The 20,834-nt window shown below is 38.3% G+C and overlaps 1 protein-coding gene across 4 annotated transcripts in view; it reads left to right on the top strand.

The window, feature by feature from the left end:
- The window catches only part of CYP39A1 (cytochrome P450 family 39 subfamily A member 1), a 74,078-nt gene that overhangs the window by 36,571 nt on the left and 16,673 nt on the right, over positions 1–20,834 (top strand). For all 4 annotated transcript variants that reach the window (XM_019734713.3, XM_088795674.1, XM_074333033.2 and 1 more), the window contains 3 exons: positions 5,132–5,265; positions 11,971–12,066; positions 12,900–12,988. In XM_019734713.3, the coding sequence (XP_019590272.3) occupies positions 5,132–5,265; positions 11,971–12,066; positions 12,900–12,988 (319 nt within the window). The remainder of the gene's footprint in view (positions 1–5,131; positions 5,266–11,970; positions 12,067–12,899; positions 12,989–20,834) is intronic.

A 20,834-nucleotide genomic window follows, 5' to 3' on the forward strand; every position in this document is an offset into this window, starting at 1 on the left:
ATTCCAGAAGTTTCTGCGAGATATCTAAATGAGGCAGCAAGACATAACGGACCACCAGGGACCCATTCTACTATTTTCTTTAATTCATTATCTTTCTCTTCTCGCTCTTTCTCTCTTCAAAAATTATATTTACTTCCTAATTATTTTAGGTGTCCACCTCCCATTCTCTATCTTCAGATGCCATAAATCCAGAGTCCCCCGCTGTATATGCAGAAGGACCTGGATGTTCTGCAAGGGGGAGGAGGGAAAAGGCAAGAAGGTGGGAGGAGAGGAAGAGGGGAGGGAGAAGGACTAGAAATTGGAGGATCTCTCTGTCATGGTAGGCTGCAGTTTTATAAAGCTCAACTCTCCTACACAAATGAAGCCCTGTTTTATTCTCAGCTGCTCTGCCTAGTGACCTCTCCATCACTCTCCCTTCTTAAAAGAAAACAACCTCTTCCTTTCTTGCACACTCTTTTGAATCTTTTGAAGCTGTATCCTACTGTTACCAGTGGAGAAGGTCCAGCCGCAAAACATAATTTGCCACGTTAGGGAAAACCCTGTTTTATTGTGTAGAATAATTAAGTCCCTCAAATTTTGCACCTTGCTTAACCAGTTTAGCTCTGCGACCTTATTTGCCCACTCATTCTTTAACCGTTTCTTCTCTTCTCCTCTCAGCGACTCTTTGTTTCTCAGTTCTGGTCTACCCCTGTTCTAGGCATTTCTCTTACCGTCTCTTAGTCCTCAGGAATAGAGGGTAATACTACACGTTTGGAGAAGGGAAAGGTCATTGGGGCCTTTATCCAAAATTTAAAATTGATTTTCCTTTCCAATAATCAAAGATCAGTTTTACAGTATTTCATTTCACATTTAAAAGAATAATTATAGAAAAGGATGTATTGCTTTTCGCATTTGGAAGCCAAGTCAACAAACAAATTCTCATCTCCCTGAAAATTTCCAGAAATCTGTAATCAGTACATTCTCACTACCTATAAATAACTATTTTAGGGTCATTAGAGATACAAAACCTATTGTTAATGATATTATCTACTTCAGAACATTTTGTCCTCTCCTTCTATTTGAGATGTGCTAACCTTTTCCAGTGAATACACGTTTCTTCTGAGAAGGCAGCAATTTTGTAAATATAAGAAAATATTCCTGAAATAAAGTAGAGGTATAATTTTTTTAATTGAATTTTTGAACATTCCTTAAAATATTAAAGTTTTTGAATTCCTGAAATATAGGGAAGAATGTAAGATCTTCCTTTATTCCCCTCTGGCATACTATAAATTCTTTATTTACTATTTATTTTTTAGCTTTGTCTCTGTTCTCTAAAAACTGGTTTTTATTTTTTTTAGGAACTTATCATGAGGTCCTTGGTTGAGAAAATATGCCAGAAAACTAGTTTCCTGCCCTTATTCTTTGTCAGCAATTGATGTCATTGCTTCATTGTTTCTGAGCAGAAGTCATAGAAATGCTGTATTTTTTCAACGTTATTACATAATTTCCCTAATAACAGTCTCAAGTAAACACTAACTTTTGCTATTTGATTTTACTTTTTAAATAAATTATTATAAAATCTGGGAAGCAAATTTCTTGACCAAATTTTGGTAGAAATTATTGCTTGACGTTATTACATCAGTTTCTTTATTTTTCAACATTTATGTCATGCATTTTTATCCCAGGTTCATTCTCTTTCATGTGTACTATGACTTTTTACACACACCTTAACTGTAAAGTTTTAAACAAGGTGTTTTACAAATATGAAAAGGCAACCTCTGTGACAGAAAGCTTACCTCACAGCATAAAACAACAGAACTGAGAATCCATGCTTCAAAAAGTAAAGAAAGAGATGATGGAATGTGTAGGAATGCACTCTTTAAATTTCAGTGGAGTTTATTCTTTGCTGCTCTTCATCTTTCCACGTGTCCCTTGGTAGTATATACACCTGTGTTTCATTTGTGGGGAAACTCAGGGCCTCCTCGATATTCAACCCCACTGGGCAACCTCACCTTCTGATTCTCCCTCCTCAGAATTATTTCTCAAATAGTCTGAATGACTCAACAAATACCAACTATTCTCCTTTTCTGTCAAAACATTAATTATTTCTCCAAAGTTATTAGTTAAATCTTTATGTAACGTTACTCCAGGACTCTAGAAACAAGATTTTTGTATTTTATATTTTGTGTGTTTACTTATTTACTCTGTGTGTGTGTGTGTGTGTGTGTGTGTGTGTGTGTGTGTGTAAGGAGAGGAAGCTTAAATATTAAGGAACCGGAGGAGCTCTTTCTCAAAGAAGAACTTAACTCTGGTCATTCTATTTGATTTGTGTTTCTTTTCTTTTTAAGTCCAGGAAATCATATTCTTATGATTAATTTTGGCATTTAAGTTCCTTTTCTTTCTGTCTGGGTAAGTCTCACTCATCCTTCCAGGCTTAGCTGAAATTCTAGCCCTAGGCGAGAGGGGATGAATGCCACTGAGCGTGACTCCTCTCTTATGAAACTTGTATTAGGACTATTTATATCTAGATATTATTTTGTGTCCTTGTGTCCAAGCTCCTTTAAGGCAATGACTGTATCTTTCTCCTTCCTTTCTCCTCTTAGGGGAAGCGATAGGGTACAGTAAGCAAGGGTAAAGCTTAAGGTTTCTCCGTGTAGACAGACATAGGTTTGAAGACTGCTCTGACGCTTTCAGGCTTGCTTCCTCCAACACGTTAACCTCTCTGAAGCTCCATACCTGGCAGGCAGTTATGAGAAATAAATGAAGTGGTCCAAAGTATTTGTGACATTAGATGGTCGATAAATTAGTATTATCCTCTTCCTGTCTCTTACGGCACCTTTGCTTGGGCTAGCACATAACAGATACGAAGCAAATTTTTATTGAGTAAATACGTGGCTGAAATATAGAATTTCAATCTGTTATACATCCTTAGTAGATATAATGTATAGTTACCGTGTGATAACATGCGTGCCATCATGCCTGTGGAATCCCCACACTGTATATATTTTAGAAAATTTTTTTTTGCCATTTCTGAATATAAGGATCATCTTTTCATTTATTTTGTTTCAAATGCCCTAAGATTTGGTTTGACTTTGATTGTATTTATGCCAAGAGTTAAACGATTAGTTTTGGAAATTTACCCCAAATCACCCATCGTTTCCTCCCTGCCTGTCTTCTGTACTGGTCTTGGTGGAGGTTAGGTTCTAGCCCTTTCGATGATTACCTTGGCATTCTTCCAAGTGGAGCCTTCTAATTATAGAGTCAAAATGCTGGAAGAACAAACCACAGATGTGCATTGAAATATGCACAGTATGAGTACAGAGCCATTTCTAAGAATTATTATAAGAAAGGTCTTTAACCTAAAGATGTTTAAAAACTTAGTATGTTTCCTTTGCTTTTTCTTTGTCTCCTCCAAGAATACTACCTTATTTTTCCCACATCACACTGGGATTTGAGAAACTAAAAATATTTTATCAAAACATTTGTTTTCCAAGTGTACTCTACATCTCTCATAAATTTATTTATAGTTTATAATAGATTTTAAGTATTAATATTTTCAACTCAAAAACAAGCTTTTGTTTCTGTATTATATACTACAAAACATTTTGCACTTTATAGTTCAATTAATCTGCTAAGCATTCTTAATAAAATCTCTTTTTCTAAATGGAAGTCAGAAACTTCACAGTATATGAAGTTCCAAACTTTTTTAAAGCCTTGCTCTTCCTCTTTTGTTTGCCTAGAATAACCAGAGATTCATCTCCCCATGTTGAAGTTGGACCATTTGTTAATTCAGTGTATATTTACTGAGGCTTCACCAGGCAGGAAACTAATTATATTTGTAATTTTAGAGAAAGATACTCATAGAATATTTTGCTTTACCTTTAGTTGGATATGAACCCTCCCTGCTTTGAACTATTTTAGAATATTTTACATCTCCCCAAATAGTTTCCTTGCCTATGTGGTGTCCCAGTTAACTAGACGCCTGTGGTGCTAGACTAAGTGTATTGCAAGAATGCCTTAATTGTTGTAACCCTGGTAGAGCCTAACTCAGATCCTGGCCTTTATTTGTGCTCAAGAATCTATCAAGTTTAATGGAGTGTATAGACACCCCTATGGGGATTAGTAGAACCAGAGTTCAAAAACCCTGGTGCCCCGACTCCACTAACCAAAGACATTTGCTTTTGACTACCCGGGAATTCCACATGTCCTCCCAGGCAGTACCCACCCAGCCCTCCTGCAGAACAGGCTTTAGAACAAGCCTCATCCAGAGTCAAAGAGAGACTTGGCTGGAGACCCTACATTCCACTCCTGTCACCACTCATTCCCAGTACAGTTGGAGACAAATAAGATAGTCAACTTAATTAAACTGATAATGTTGTTGACTTTTATTAAAAATTCGGTCTAAACCAAATTGAAAGAAAGTAATATTCAAAATGCAAACGTTTTACTTGAAATACCATTAGCTAAATTGTCTGATTTGACTGAAAGCCCTCATCATACTTTGGGTTATAAAAAGATTGGACCCCATACTTTTTTAGGTGCCTAATTTTCTCATAACCTGCTTTTATTTAGCTAAAGTATGCATGTTACAATAGGAACATCTGATGCACCTATGTTTAGAGAAATCATGTTTCCAGATGAAATACATGTGCCCCATCACCCTTTTCCTTGTATTTTTGGGGGACCTTCTGAAATAGATGATTAAAAAAAAGGGAAAACCAAAAGTGAATCGACAGGGAAGAGATAGAAGAAGTAAGCCAGGTGGTTTCTCAGATCTTTTACTTTGTGCTTTTGATGCCAATCTTTTATTGCTGTTTTCTTAAGTGGAGTAAGAATTTGGACAAGAAAGAATGAAATGAGTAAAAATTGAACCTTTTTGACGGGTAGAGATAGGATTGTGAGAACCAAGGTTGGATACCAATCTCTGATGTTACAGTAATCAACATTGGTTTAGTTTTTTATGCCATATCTTTCATCTTGGTAAAAAGAAAATGATTAAAAGAGGCAATAAATTACTAAAGTTAGAATGCATAAAGTAATAATAATTTTAGCAGTAGCTCTTAGAGGCAGTATCTAACCTATGTTGATGAACTTACCTAAAATCACTTTCTGGCTTCTTTAAGCCCATTTTCTTTTTTAATTCTCTTTACAGGTAAAGATAAGATTAAAGTGTCTGACGATGACTTGAAGAAACTCCCTCTAATTAAATGGTGTATTTTGGAAACCATTCGTTTAAGAGCCCCTGGTGCCATTACTAGAAAAGTGCTGAAACCAGTTAAAATTTTGGTGAGCTTTGGGTTTGGTTTTAAAATAATAGTCCTTCTAGGAAAAAAAAAGTACATATTTTGCTCATATATTATTAGATAGTTCCATAAGTTCTATCTGAAACAGGTTACTGATAAGAGTTGTGCAGCAACTTTTTTTTTTTTTTTTAGTAGTATCGATTTTTATCCCATGGCGACTATTTTAGCTACAACCTAATTGTTTAATAATGGTTTTGGCTATGTGATTCTGTATCCGAATTAGTATAATCCTATTTCAATCAAGCAGGTGGATTGGATAGTTTTTCAAAATTAATTTTACTTATTTGAACAACTTTACCAAAAGAAACATCCATGCTTGAACACATGCACACACATACTTGTATATACTCATGTATACACAACCCCCGCAACCTCTTAACTGTACTACAACTCTATCCAACGTTCTCTTTGTATGACATCAATACAGAAATCTATGTCTGTCTCCTTACAGTGTAAATCTGTCATTTAAAAAAAAAGTTTTAAACATTTTCTTCACTTTTCATGCATCTATAGTGTTTTTATATTTACTTCAATTGCCACATAATGGTCCGGTGATAGCTTGAATATTTATTTCCTGACTCTTGAGAATTTAGATTGTTTTCCTTTGTGGTTATTTTAATGTAAGTATTTGCATCTTTGTGCAGAATACATTCTCTTTTTTAATGATTATACTTGAATTATGTTTTAGTGGTGGATTACTGGTCCAAGGGTATAAACACATTCGTGATTCATGACATACTTTCCTCTAACAAAACTGAACTATTTTATAAGTCCAAAATCTATGAATTCCCAATAATTGTTTTTAATTAAAAATAATAGCTATCCAAAAATGAATGAAGAAATTATTTTTAAAAATTAAAAGTCTCTTACCTCTACTTCTTCACACTCATGCTTTCTTCCTAGAGGACCTGAGGCTCAGATCTATTCAGTGTCCTTCCAGACCCTAGCAGCTGAAGGCTATCTTAGTGGTGAAGCAACCACAGAAACCTGTGCTTAGGCTGCTATCTTCCAAGAATGTTCCAGCACTTTCTTGCACTATTTTTCATAATATCTTTTCAATATTTGTAAAAGGTTCAGTGTTTCCTTTATTTACTATTTCCTTTATAAACACAGCCTTTCTTGTTGGGAGGCCCAGACTAATCACTGTGAATATCTTCTGGTGGAGATGAGACTTCAGCTTTAAAAATAATAACCTGCACAGAATTTTCTTCTTATTACATAAGTAATACACGGTAATTAGAAAAAAAAAAGTGAGACCATATAAATAAACTGAAAGAAGAAATTAAAAATTGCTTATCATCTCATAAGTCAGAGGTAATCACTGTGAACAAATACTTTGGTATAATTTCAGATGTTTTTCATGTATGTGCATTTTAAAAAATTTAATTGGGTCATACTATGCTAATTTTCTCATAACCTGCTTTTATTTAGTAATAGATCACAAATAGTTTTCTCTATCAATAAAATATATGTATAGAATTTTGAATTGCAGCATAATTAATATATGGAGATAATATACTTTTTTTTAAAAATGTATCTCCATGTTTTGTTCGATAGTTTATACTTTTTTTTTTTTTATTGGGGAAGGGGAACAGGACTTTATTGGGGAACAGTGTGTACTTCCAGGACTTTTTTCCAAGTCAAGTTGTTGTCCTTTCAGTCTTAGTTGTGGAGGGCGCAGCTCAGCTCCAGGTCCAGTTGCCCTTGCTAGTTGCAGGGGGCGCAGCCCACTATTCGTTGCGGGGGTCTAACCGGCAACCTTTGTGGTTGAGAGGACTCATTCCAACCAACTGAGCCATCCGGGAGCTCAGTGGCAGCTCAGCTCAAGGTGCCTTGTTCAATCTTAGTTGCAGGGGACGCTGCCCACCATCCCTTGCGGGACTCAAGGAATTGAACTGTCAACCTTGTGGTTGAGAGCCCACTGGCCCATGTGGGAATCGAACCGGCAGCCTTAGGAGTTAGCAGCACGGAGCTCTAACTCCCTGAGCCACTGGGCAGCCCCCGATAATATACTTTTTAAAATCAGCTCCCTGTTCTTGAATATGAACGAGGCTTCCATTTTTCACTATCATAAACAGTGTAAAGATGAACATTCTTATAGATAAATGTTTGTGTATATTACTAATTATTTCCATAGTATAAATTCCTACAACTTGGTCCTTTTAGGGGCTTCGTATATTTTCTAAAACAGGTGGAATGTCTGTGCCGAGTATAGTAACATGTTCCCAGGAAATTGGATTATAGAAAACATTTCCTATGGGATCATCTATGTTTAGTAGTAACGAGGCTCATATTTTCTCTCCTATTAGACAACTGGGCAAGGTTTCTTGCTATGAATGCTAAAGGTATTCTGCGACTACACTTCCCCAGTGTAGTCTGAACAGGGCATTATTGTTTATTTTTGCACCTGTAACCATTCCTTTCTCTATTTCTTGGAATACATTGAAATGAACACACACTGTCTGTTTTCTTTGATTTACTCCATCCTTCTTTCTCTTTTTTATGCCACCTTTCAGAAACTCTTAAACTTCTACCTGTGCTCTCTTTTCAAGGTTTTATATTTTTAGTACAAAGTTAATCTGCAAGAATACCCAGGAAAGAATAAACAAGGAGGTGTTGAAAATTATGAATAATTAAGGAATATTCATTATCATCATGAGGTATTAAAACATGTTATAAAACTATAATTAAAATGGCCTGATAGTGATGTCAGACCAGGTGTTCAGACCAATAGGACAGACTTGGAGAGTTAACCAAGAAACAAAAACCCCATTCTACATAAAAATTTAATATAGGATAAAGGAATTGTAATAAGTCAATGAAGAGGGAAGAGGTTAATATATGGCTTGGGAGTGACTGGATAAAAGTGGGTACACAGTAGTTCTCCACGTTTTTGGTCTCAGGATTTCTTTATACTTTTTAAAATGATTGAGGACCCCACAGAGCTTTTATTTGTGGGAGTTACATCTATCTATATTAACTGTATTAGAAACCAAAGCTGAGAAATTGTTAAAAAGTATTTATTTACTAATTCATTTAAAAAGAGCAAGAAACCCATTACATTTTAAATTAATAGCATGGTTTTATGACACATAACTATGTTTTAAAAAAAAAAAATAGAATAGCATCATTTTAAGTTTTAGCAAATCTGATGCCTTGCTAACAGAACATATCTGGATTACAATGTATGTGTCTACAGTCAATCTGTTGTGATATATTGTTTTCATTGATGGAAGTGAAGAAAATCCAGCCTTGCATAGACATGTAGCTGGAAAAAGAAAGAGTATTTTAATAGCCTTTTCAGATATTTGTGGCTATTCTTTGATACTACACTAAAATGCAGCAGTGCTATTTTCTTAATAGTTGTTGCAATCTGAAAATACATCTGAATTTTTTATATTCAGTTACATTAAAATCCATTGGTCTAGCCTATACTTTGAATGAGTCTTTTCCCTAGGAACAGTACTTAACCTGGCAGATCCTTTGAAAAGGTCTTATGGATTCCCAGAAGTCCCTAAGCCACCTTTGACAGCTACTGTAGAGAAAAGAGAGCTGCCTAAGTTTTGGATTAATCCATGAAAACACAAAGCAGATCAATAAATTTGAATGTACCATATCAAAATTTAACATGTCTTATTTTTTTAGTGTAACTCAAATGTAAACGAAGAATTAAGAATAAATGTCAATATGTGTACAACATAAGGGTAAAAATTTTTAATATTGAAAGAATTCACAAATCAATAGTAAAGCACTAATATTAATCGATTAATAAGACTAGGACATGAACACAAGAGTTTGTAAAAGATAATAACATGAAAAATAAGAAAGATGTAAAATTTTAGATAGCAATAAAAATAACCCACTGGAAATGTCAGATTAGCAAATAAGGCAATGAAATTAACACTCAAATATTGTAGTTAGAAATATATTTTCCTACAAAATTTGAGGAAACAGTTGAGCAACATGTATTAATAACTGTAAAAATATCCATGTCCTATGTCTTCTGAACATCTATGTTAAAAGATTTTACATGAAAAATGCTTTGTGGAAGAAGATGCTTGTAATGGCACTATTTATTAAATAAAAGAACAATAGGTAATGATGAACTTAATCATGGCTTAATCTACCCAAATGAAAGCTTAAGCAAGCATTGGGGAGAAACTTATGCATGAGTATACAATATAAATTAAAAAGAACTTATGCTATAATATTAAGTTAACAAAGTAAGATTCAAAAATTATTTATTTAGTAAGATAAAAACTGTTTAGAAAGAATAACAACAACAAAAAACTGAACTGCTGTTATTAGGTAAAAGTATTGGAGGGAAGGGGTGGCCAGATGCCTGAGTTGGTTGGAGTGCGGTGCTCTTAACAACAAGGTTGCCGGTTCGATCCCCACATGGGCCACTGTGAGCTGCGCTCTCCACTTCTAGATAGAAACAACTAGTTGACTTGGAGCTGATGGGTCCTGGAAAAACACATTTAAAATAAATAAAAGTTTAAAAAATAAAAAAGTGTTGGAGGGAAGTCTCACCGTTGATGACTGTCTTTTGTTGTCAGCACTCCTTTTGTTTTGTTTTTTCTATCTTTCTGAATTGTCCAAAATTTTTATAGAGAGTTTTTAATCACACGAAAGAGCATACTCTTTCATTTTTAAAGTACTTTTTTTTTTTTTTTTAACAACTAATAACAGCCAAGCTCCTGCTGAGAGCTGGGAGAAAATCTGTGTGCTCTGGACTTTCTCTTATGGATGCTTTGCCTTTATACTAGTATTCCTCCTTTCTCTTCAAGATTCTACATTCCTTGCACCCACTTTACTCCAGTATCCTTCTTGAGTTTCAACAGAGAATCTTGCCTTCTCTACCCTCTACAAGAAAACCCCATCTCCGGTCTAGCTGATGAAGCTTATTTGGCCGCACAGTATCTCTGTGAGGTGGGCTGGCCAGGTTCAATTCTATCTACATGAGAGATGCAGTCACCACCACACAGAGAGGCCGTGTTGTGTGACTTCCCTTAGCTAGTGATCTGTGTTCTGGTCCTGTGACTGTTTTGTCTCCCTCTTGACCTTTCTCTTCATTTGTCACGTAAACGATGACTGGGACCGTTTCGACTGGGCATGATGATGTCTGTTTGCTCAGAGGGTTCTTTTGATACAACCGCTCCCACATTCCTTTACTCTGTTCACCAGCCTGGCATTTGCTGATTCACCAGGAACGTCCTTTTGGTCTCCTCCCTGTTGCTAATGTTAATGCTGTGACTGAGGCCCCGTTAGAAGTCTCTCTCTCCTCGCCCACTTTGTAGGCTACAGCAGTCAGCAGCCTCAAAGTCATAATCATAGGTCAACAGTCACTAAAGAGGACAATGGGGTCGGAAGGGGAAGGGCAGCCATTGTCCCGACGGGAGGCCTGCTTCCAGCCCGGCCCTCGAACATATCAGGTCCCTCCCCAGCTGATTTCAGAAGCAGTCATGACCTCTCTTGCTTCAGTTCCAGCAGAGGTAGAACCAGCACACAGGATTGGGATCTCACAAGTGTCTTTCTACTTTAAAAGTGGTTAAGAGGGTACCAGCAAAAGCCTCGCTTTCTTCCCACTTTTGGATCTGACCCTTTCCAGCTTTCCTGGTACCAGAGTCCAGCAATACTCAGCTCCCATGGGAGCCAACAATGGGTTAAAAAATGGTGACCTCTCCCCATCCTCCCCTCACTGCTACCATAAAAAGACATGTTTTTAGTTGTGCTAATCCTAGAGACATGCACTTAATGTTTTGCAAATATCTTGAGGACACTTCAAAATACGCGGGATTCAATAGATGTGGCTTCTGATGATTGGTGATGGGAGTTACTAATAAAATGGCTTCGCTTGGTGAAGTTGGTAGCTATCTAGTGATCACACACAATCTGTGGGACAGCCGTTTGTCCTATGGTTTCGGAGCATGGTGAGGTAAGGGTGACTGTGAAATGGTTTTTGTCCTCGGTATAAGTTTACATAGCATGAAAACCTATTGTCACGCGAGTGGAGAAGGATCACGCAGGCCTGCTGTCTGAGGAATAACACTGCTTATCCTCAGCCCCACAGCCACCTCAGCCTCAGGCACAAAACCCACCAAACAACGCATGACACTTGCTTCATCCTGTGTGTTCTAACCAGTTGTCTTCATATTCTTTCTGCCCTAACAGCTGCTGCTAGAGTGACAAAAAAAAACAAAGAATCCACTGTCCCTGCACTGACACTGTCGTGCGTGTCCCCTAGGACAGAACACTGCTGCCCCTCTCCTCAGTGCTATGGCCAGTGTCCTGTCTCAGACTTAGATTTTTCTGTTCCAGAATCTGGAGAGCCACTGTGGTTTCCATCATCAAGAATATGTGTCGCAATCCCCAATATTGAACATCAAAAACTGCATTAGAGTGGACTTATATTAGTTTCTAAGATTTTTACATTTATCTAATATTTTTTCCCCATGTAACCAAATATGTACGTACGTGTAACGAATCATCAGAATTAGAAATCAGTCATTGCCCTAAGTTGCAAAATAGAAACTGTCCATCCAGGAAAGAGTTAAATTTTCTTGCCACTGATTATAAAATGTATATGTCTTCTCCACAATATACTTGTAGCTTTATTTGTTAATGACCCAAACTCTCTTTAGAGCAGATTTCAAAAAATGACTTGGACCCGATTTTTCTGTCATAGAATTACACTGTCCCTGCTGGTGACTTGTTGATGTTGTCTCCATTTTGGCTACATAGAAATCCAAAGTATTTTCCTGAACCGGAATTGTTCAAACCCGTAAGTTATTTCTTTCAATATACATTGCCCTTTGATTTTTAATTTATTTTTATGACGCGAGTATGAATTCATAAATTAACTAGGACTGTATCAGTAAGCAGCTATATTTCTCTACTAATTAAGGCTACAAAGTACAGATTAAATTTGCAGTATAGACAGCATTTACAAATCAGACAGAAAAGTTTTTGGAATAAGCTTCACCAACTTTAAAATAAAATTTTATCTGAGACCAGCAGGGCATGTTAAAGTAAATATGCCTGGTTCTGATAGAAGACATTTCATGTTCTTCAGGCAATTGTTCCTGTTGTTGGTTTCCAAGGAGTACGAAAAATAAAAATGAAGCAAATTAAACTGTTTCTAAGAATTGGGGAGTTATGGGGCTGAGCAGAATCTTAAGAGGTCGTTTAGTCTATTCTCTGCCTTTAAGTAAAATTGTCAAAAATGGCATCCAGATGTATTCATTCTGCATCCCAGGCTTTCTGCAACAGCAGGGCTGTCAACATCTTACTACTAAATTTATTACAAAGGGCCATTTTATGATGGGGCCTTAGGCCTTGTTGTAAATAATTCTTCCTCTCGGAGGTCAATTCTGTGGTTGATTTACATTTACCACTTAACAGAATTCTTTTTAAATCTTTTTTTATTTATTAGTTCACGTTCCAAAAACATAATCATGGCTGATATTAATAACAGGTTGGAAAAAATTACCAACAACCCTGCAACTTTATATGCAAGGATTAGCTGTACAAGGTCATTTTTAGCCTAGAGAAATAAAGTTAAGCTTATTTATATAAGGCTGATTTGGAAAAAAAAAAAATGTTTTCTTCCCACAGGAACGTTGGAAAAAGGCAAATTTAGAGAAGCATGCTTTCTTGGACTGCTTCATGGCATTTGGAAGCGGGAAGTACCAGTGTCCTGGAAGGTCAGTGAGACAGCTGGGCCACAGTTATCCAGACGCCTGCAGAAAGGGGATGGTGCAGACTGGGAAAGCTTGGGCTTAATCTTTCTTTTCTTTATTATCAAACTACAGGGAATGCCAGGAGACCACATTTTGTTGGGTTGGCCAGTTACATTGTGTCCTGTCTTTGTGAGAATATCTAAAGGGGCCTCATGAGAACAAAATATTACAGTTCCAGCAGCCAGGTGAAAGCAGGGTCTATGTTGGGGCAGCCAGATAGCTCAGTTGGTTAGAGCGCAAGCTCTGAACAAGACTGCCAGTTCAATTCCCCCATGGGATGGTGGGCTGCGCCCTCCACAACTAGATTGAAACAGCTACTTGACTTGGAGTTGATGGGTCCTGGAAAAACACACTTAAAAAAAGAAAAAAAGAAAGAAAGGGTCTATGTGTCAAATGCTCGGCTTCCCTCTAAGGATAATTCAAAGTGGTCTGAGTTATACTTTTTCGGAAAGATAAAGATAAAAGTACAGTATTTCTTTAACTACAAACTTACGATGGACATTTCTTGGGGTTACAGAACATCTTTAGCTTGGAGCATGGCAGCAGCTTCCTAGATGGTTTTTGTTTATTGGGTTAGCTTGGTTCTATAAAAACTCTAACTGGATCCCTTTGATAGCTAAATGAATCTGCCACCCAGGACTTCTCTTCAGTGGGATGCCCTGTTCTAGGGCAAGTATTCATCATTTAATGAAATATGTTTGATGTTTATTTAAGCAGAAACTTTTTTGAACCTCTCGCCTGTGCCATGCCCTCTGCTAAACCTCAGGGGAGAGCACTGAGAACGGGGGTTGTAGTCCCTGACTTCATAAAACTTATACCTCACATTAAATAAGGTCCATTTCGTCATTGGTGGTGATTCTGTTAGAGAAATGTCGGTGCCTGTTTTTAACAAAATTTCTGTCAGTGCATGTACAGAGCCTTTAAAAATCTTATACTGGAAAATTTGTAGCTTCTTAATTTAAGACGTGAGGGGTCTTCCTTGTTTGAACAGTAATAGCAGCTCATTTTTGCAATTCTGACTTCCTCCACACCATCCATTCTACCTCTCTTTTGTTTCATGTTTTATAGTATCAGTATGCTTTTAGTAATGTACACCTCCCCAAAACTGATTTCAGTGAGTTTTAGCCAGCCATGGTAGTTCTGTCTTCCTTTTTAAAAGAAGTTATTGTGGAATCTTCCTTTTTAAAAGAAGTTATTCTGGAAGCCTAAAGGTAAGCAAATTGTTGCCTAATGTTTCTCTGGAGACAACTCTGTGCCTTGATGTAGACAGTTGACCTAAACTGGCCAACGAGACTGAAAGGAGAGACTCTTCTTCCAAGGTTAGGATAGAGGCCCCCTTTGTCCTTTGCCGTTGGAAGTGAAGAAGAAAGCGTGCGGTCCCAGTTGTTGCGAGCCGCAGGTTCAAGTGGAATAGCCCTGTGATGGTGGAGAATCAGTGGACAGCAGAATAGAGACAGGGAAAGAACCTGGTCCATGTGGTGTCATTGTGTCATTGAATCATCCATTTTGAAGAGCTCGTCTACTTCTTGTTATGTTAGATAATAAATGTTTTTAGTTTTATGAATAATATATATACTAAGTGTGTGTATACGTAAGTGTGTATATACATACTTGTACATATAATAAATGTTCATTCTTTTTAAGGCAGTTTCCGTTGAAGGTTTTATTGTTCAGAGATGAAAGCATGCTCACATCCCCACCCAAAACTCCAAAGTTGGACATTATAATTGAGAGTCAGATACTTTAGGGGCATAGTGTAACCAACAAAAACAACAGTAATAGCAATAACCCAAAACCTGCCTCTTATGGTGTTTACTTTAGAGAAGTAGTTCTTAAACTGGTAACACATTTATTGTTTTTGTCATCAATTACATTTCAGTGTCGTAAGAGTGGCTCTTTTAAAAAGAATATATATATTTTTTGGTTCCTTTTACATGTATTTCTATTGCAATTAGACAGTTTATTATAATCACCTTTGAAATCGACCTAGAAGTATTTAAAACCAGTGACTGAAATGCTTGAAAATGAAAATTTGTAGTATGAGCCAACGGTCAACTGATGACTGTTGTTTCTAAGAGGAGCTGTTATGACATTATTGTGATGTCTTTTGAGGCTGACAGACGTTTACTTGAGTTTGAGAGTAATGAGTTGCGAGCAGCAGAGGGAACCATGACATTTCAACTCAATCATTAGTGTCTTATTTATACAGAAGCTGTACTTTTTAAAATATTTTTTTCTAAAAATATAGCTAACATACAATATTAGTTTCAGGCGTACACCATAGTTAGTCAACATTTATGTACCTAAAGAAGTGATCACCATGATACGTCCCGCAACCGTCTGACACCGTACCGTCTATCACAATATTATTGGCTATATTTCCTATGCTGTACATTACATCCCCGTGACTTACTTTTACACCTGGAAATTTGGACCTCTTATGCCTTTCTCCTTTCCCCCACTTTTAAACATTTTCAATTACAGTTGACATTCAGTATTATTTTATATTAATTTCATGTGTACAGCATATGGTTAGGCATTTATCATTTATCAGAAGTGATCCCCCTGACCAGTCTAGTACCCACCTGGCACTACACATAGTTATTACCATATTATTGATGAAACTCGTATTCCCTATGCTTTACTTTACATCCCCATGACTACTTTGTAACTACCAATTTGTGTTTCTTAATCCCTTCACCTTTTCACCCTGTCCCTAATGCCCTCCTATCTGTCACCCCAACAATCTAGTATCCATCTGACACCATACATAGTAATTACAGTATTATTGACTATATTCCTTATGCTTTACCCTACACCCCTATGACTACTTTGTAGCAACCTATTTGTACTTCTTAATTCCTTCCCCTTTTTCACCCACTCCCAACTCACCTCCCATCTGCTAACCATCAAAATGTTCTCTGTATCTATGAGTTTGTTTCTGTTTTGTTTGCTTGCTTATTGTGTTCTTTAGATTCCGCACATACACAAAATCACAGTGCACCTGTCTTTCTCTGACACACGCCACTGAGCACAGCACCCTCCAGGTCCATCCATGCTGCCACAGATGCAAGAACTCATTCCTTTCCCTGGCTGAGCAGTACTCCATTGTATATATGTGGCACCTCTTCTTTATCCATTCATCCATGGACAGACACCCAGGCTGCCTCCACATCTTGGCCATTGTAAACAATACTGCAGTGAACATATGGATGCACGTGATTCCTCAAAGTAGCATTTAGGTTTCTTCATGAATACCCAGAAATCGGATCACTCAGTCCTTCTTTGTCTCTTGTTATATCCTTTGTTTTAATGTCTGTTTTGTCTGGCATAAGTTTTGCTACCCCAGATTTTTGTTTGTTTGTTTGTTTCCATTTTCTTGAAATAACTTTTTCTGTCCTTTACTTTCTGTCTGTGTGTGTCTTTCAATCTGAACTGGGTCTCTTGTAGATAGCATATGTAAGGGTTTTGTTTTCTTATTCATTCAGCCCTCCTATGTCTTCTGATGGTAACATTTAATCCATTTACATTGAAAGTAATCGTTGATAGATATGTAGCTATTTCCATTTTTCATAATTTTTCTTTTTTTTTCTTTTTTCCATCTTAAAGAAGTCCCTCTAACATTCTTTGTAATACTGATTTGGTGGTGATGAACTCCTTTAGCTCTTTCTTGTCTGCAAAGCTGTTTATCTGTCCTTTGGATCTAAATGATAGCATTATTGGGTAGAGTAATCTTAGAAAAGTCCTTACTTTTCATCACATTGAATATTTCTTGCCAATTCCTCCTGTCCTGCAAAGTTTCTGTTGAGAAATCAGACAATCTTATGGAGGCTCCCTTATAAGTTACTAGTTGGCTTTCTCTTGCTGCTTTTGGAATTCTCTCTTTGTCTTTAACCTTTGCCATTCTAATTCTAATGTGTTTTGGCATGAGCCTGTTTGTGTTTATCTTGTTTGGGACTCTCTGCACTTCCTGGACGTGTATGTCTGTTTCCTTCACCAGGTTAGGAAAGTTTTCAGTTATTATTTCTTCAAATAGGTTCTCAATCCCTTGCTTTCTCTCTTTTCCTTCTGGTACCCCTATGATGCAAGTGTTGTTACACTTGATGTTGTCCCAGAGGTCTCTTAAGCTATCTTCATTTTCTTGGATTCTTTTTTCTTTTTGCTCTTCTGATTGGGTGTTTTCTGCTACCTTGTCTTCCAAATCACTGATTCGATCCTCTGCTTCATCTAGTCTGCTGGTGATTCCTTCTAGTGCATTCATTTTGGTTATTGTATTCTTCACTTCTGACTGGTTCTTTTTTATGGTTTCTATGTCTTTTTTTATTCTTGCTACCCTCTATTGAAGTTCTCACTAAGTTCTTTGAGCACCCTTACGAACATTGTTGTGAATTCTGTCTAGTAGGCTGCTTGCCTCCATTTCGTTTAGTTTTTTTCCTGGATTTTTCTCATGTTCTTTTATTTGGCATGTGATTCTTTGTTTCCTCATTTTGGCTGCCTAACTGGGTTTGTTTCTATGTATTAGGTAAGGCTGCTGTTTCTCCAAGTCTAGGCCGGGGAGCCTTATGTAGGAGATGTCCAATGGGGCCCTGGCACGTTCTCCCTGCTCACCTGCTCCGGGTGCTCCCTTGTGTGGTTTGTGTTTGCCCTCCTGTTATAGTTGAGCTTTGGTTGCTATTGGCATATCAGTGGATGGGATTGACCCTCAGGCTGACTGGCGTTGAGGTTTGGCCCTATCCCAGCTCATGAGCTGCTGTGCAGGGAGCTTACCCCAGCAAGTGGGATTCACCCCACTGGGCTCTGGTGCCTGTTGAGACCGCCCTTTGTGTGTGCCACTTGCGGGGCTAATTGGGCAGTGCTCTGCTGTGGTTTGAAGCCAACCTCCAGGTATATTGGTTCTGGCGCTTCTTGGGAGGGGCTCTGGTGCAGGCCCCGGTCACCTACTGCCTGTGACCATCCAGGGACTACCTGGTAAGAGCTACAAAGCAACCCATGTTCGCTGCCTTTGCTAAACCTGGAGGCATATGGGAGAGACCATGCTACAAACTGAGGATGGCTGCCATCAGTACCAGGCCTGGGGTAGCTCTGCAAAAACCTAGGACACTCCAAGGCCTGCTGAAACCTGGCTGCCTTCAGGTTCAACCACTGATAAAGCCTCATGTGGTACACAAGTTGGGTGAGGAATGGCCTTAGGGACTCACTAGAGTGGGAAGAGTTGTGGTCACCGGCTTAATGTAGACTCTGGTTTGGTGCCAGTGCTGGGCCTAGAGCTACTCAGTAGAAGTCTCAGAGCACATTGGAGCCAATTGCCACCCTCCTGGGGCCCTTGGACTGTGATAGTTTTATAAGAAAGGGTGCAATGCAGGTGGTGGCTGCTTACGAAGAAAGTGGAGGAGTTGGGTGGGTCAGGGTCAGCAAGGGGGCTAATGAGTCAGCAAGGTAGAGCAACAGAGTTCAGCGAACCAGTCGGATTTTGATTTGGCTGTAAGAATAGGGAGCGGGCTCAACACATTAAAGATGGCGTCCGCCTGTCCTGTAGCCCTCACCTCCAAAGCCACATACCTCAGTCTGCCCCTCATATGCCTCCATCACCTCCTGAGTCCCATCCCTCCGCTGGAGCCCAAATTGAGTGCCGGCAAGCGAGTGAGTCTGTGTGTGGGCCATTTAAAAGGATGCCTGAGATTCATGCCGCCTTCCCTCCCATGCAGATGTTTTTCACAGCTAGATGTTGTGGGGGCTCCCTTTCCTGGCACTGGTTCTCTAGGCTGGGGATCCTTGTGTGGGATGCTGGGGTCCCTTGCTCCTCCGTGGTGAACCTCCACGACTGAGATATCCCTCCTAATTCTCAACCGCCACATGGAGGTTTGGGGCCCATTCCACAACTTCACCTCTTTTCACCAGTTTTGACATGAATTTTTCTTTATATGTTTAGCTATAGGACTTCTATTTCACTAGACTTCAGATGGTTCTCTAGGTTGATTGTTTTATAGTTTAGTTGTAATTTTAATGTGTTTACGAAAGGATGGAGGCACAGTGTTTATCTACTCTGCTATCTTGGGTCTGCTTCCCGAAACTGTACATTTGTTAATGTACTGAGCTCTTACTATATGCAAAGTAGTGTCATGGGTACTGTAGAAGCTTCAGACAATAGTAAGACACATTCTCAACCCTTAGGAGACAATATCTTATTTAAGTGCAAGGAATGCAGGATAAGATTCACATTTGAGATTTAAGAGCGAGGGCATATCTGGTTAGGGTGATTTTAGAAAATTTCTGGGGAAAGTGGCCTTTGAAGAGTTGGAGAGACTTCCAACTGAGGAAACAGAGTGATCAAAGGGTCTTAAAGCACAGGGCATGGAGGTTAAGGGCTTATGGCTTTACTGTTATGGGGACCAGATTACTGGTAGTGGCAGGAAGAAAGATCGAAAAGGTACATTGGCCCAAATGGGAAGGCGCCTTAACACCTGGTTTAGGAGCTGTCACACAAGGTAATGGAGCTCACAGGGAATGAAGTATTAAAAGGGTTTGGATAGAATGAACTATGGTGGGGCAAGACATAGGTGTATAGTTATGTTAAAATTCCATGTGAAAGGCAGGGGATAGTACCAGATTTGGAAAATGATTGGAAATTGGGATTCATTGAGAGGAAGGGTTTGAGGAGTACTGGTTTTGAATCTAAATGGCTGGAAGAGATGGTACAAATAGAGAAATCAGGAACAGGAACAAGTCTGGGGACAAGATGTGAAGTTTTCCTTTGACAACTTTTGAGTGTGAGGTATGGCAAAATATATATATCATATAACCACAATCTGTGGGTTAAATATGAATGTTGAATTAACATGACTTAATTGTTTTTGAAAAACTTCCTTAGTGTCATTTTTTTAGTAAGTTTCTGTTTTTAAAAGTCCTTAATTTTTCTGTTACTCCTTTTAAACAGCCAACCCACAAAACATGTCTTTTTTAGACAAACAAAACAGAAAATTGTTCAGGAAAATGAATGACTTCATTTGGACCATGTATTCCAAGATAGATCTTTGCACTAGACATTTAATACCACAAACCCTTAGCATAATCTCCAGAAAATTGCACTCATTCTTAGTTTGTGTACCGGGAGCCAATTTTCTCATGTACCAAATACTCAGTGAGTCAGAGAAAGTTGCCTGTAAAGTATCTGGCAATCAAAGTTGGTCATGAACACAGTCTTGTGGCCTCATAATTGTGACCCCTTGGAATTCAGGCCACAAAGGTAGCATGAGAGCCCTTCTCACAAGTGAACACAGAAGATTTTGCTGTATTTGCTAAATAAATACTCATCGCTGCCATCATCTGCCAACTAAAAATCAGAATGGAAGAACTGTAATTCCTCCTCAGAATAGTGGGAGTTCTGAAAATGCATTTAGAGGAAGAGCCCCTTGCTAGGCACTTGCCTGGAGCTGGGAAGCTGCTAGGTACACACAGCAAAGGAACCTGTCCCAGTAATTCTATTGCTGGAGAAGAATGGTGCTTTTGCAAACAAACAGGAGAAAGCAGCGTGCACTGCCCGACTTCCTCAGCCATGGCAGTATACAAAATGAAGAGTCGCACTACAGCGGACATTCTTTTCCTAAACTATGAATTTAAATGAAGGAATAGCACGGGGATTTCCAGTGTTGCATGGGTGTCTCTGAGAGTTGATGATCTTAGCAGAAAAGGATGTGTTTGCTAGAACCACCCCATAGAGTGTACAGCAAAGTCAACAGCTTCGATTTTCCTTGGTTCCCATCCATGCAGTAGAGTGCCTAGAGGGCCGTATCATTGTGCTAATTGATAGGGA

This window comes from Rhinolophus sinicus, chromosome 2 (assembly GCF_057876585.1).
Source record: "Rhinolophus sinicus isolate RSI-liver-muscle chromosome 2, RSI-T2T, whole genome shotgun sequence".
Lineage (NCBI taxonomy): Eukaryota > Metazoa > Chordata > Mammalia > Chiroptera > Rhinolophidae > Rhinolophus > Rhinolophus sinicus.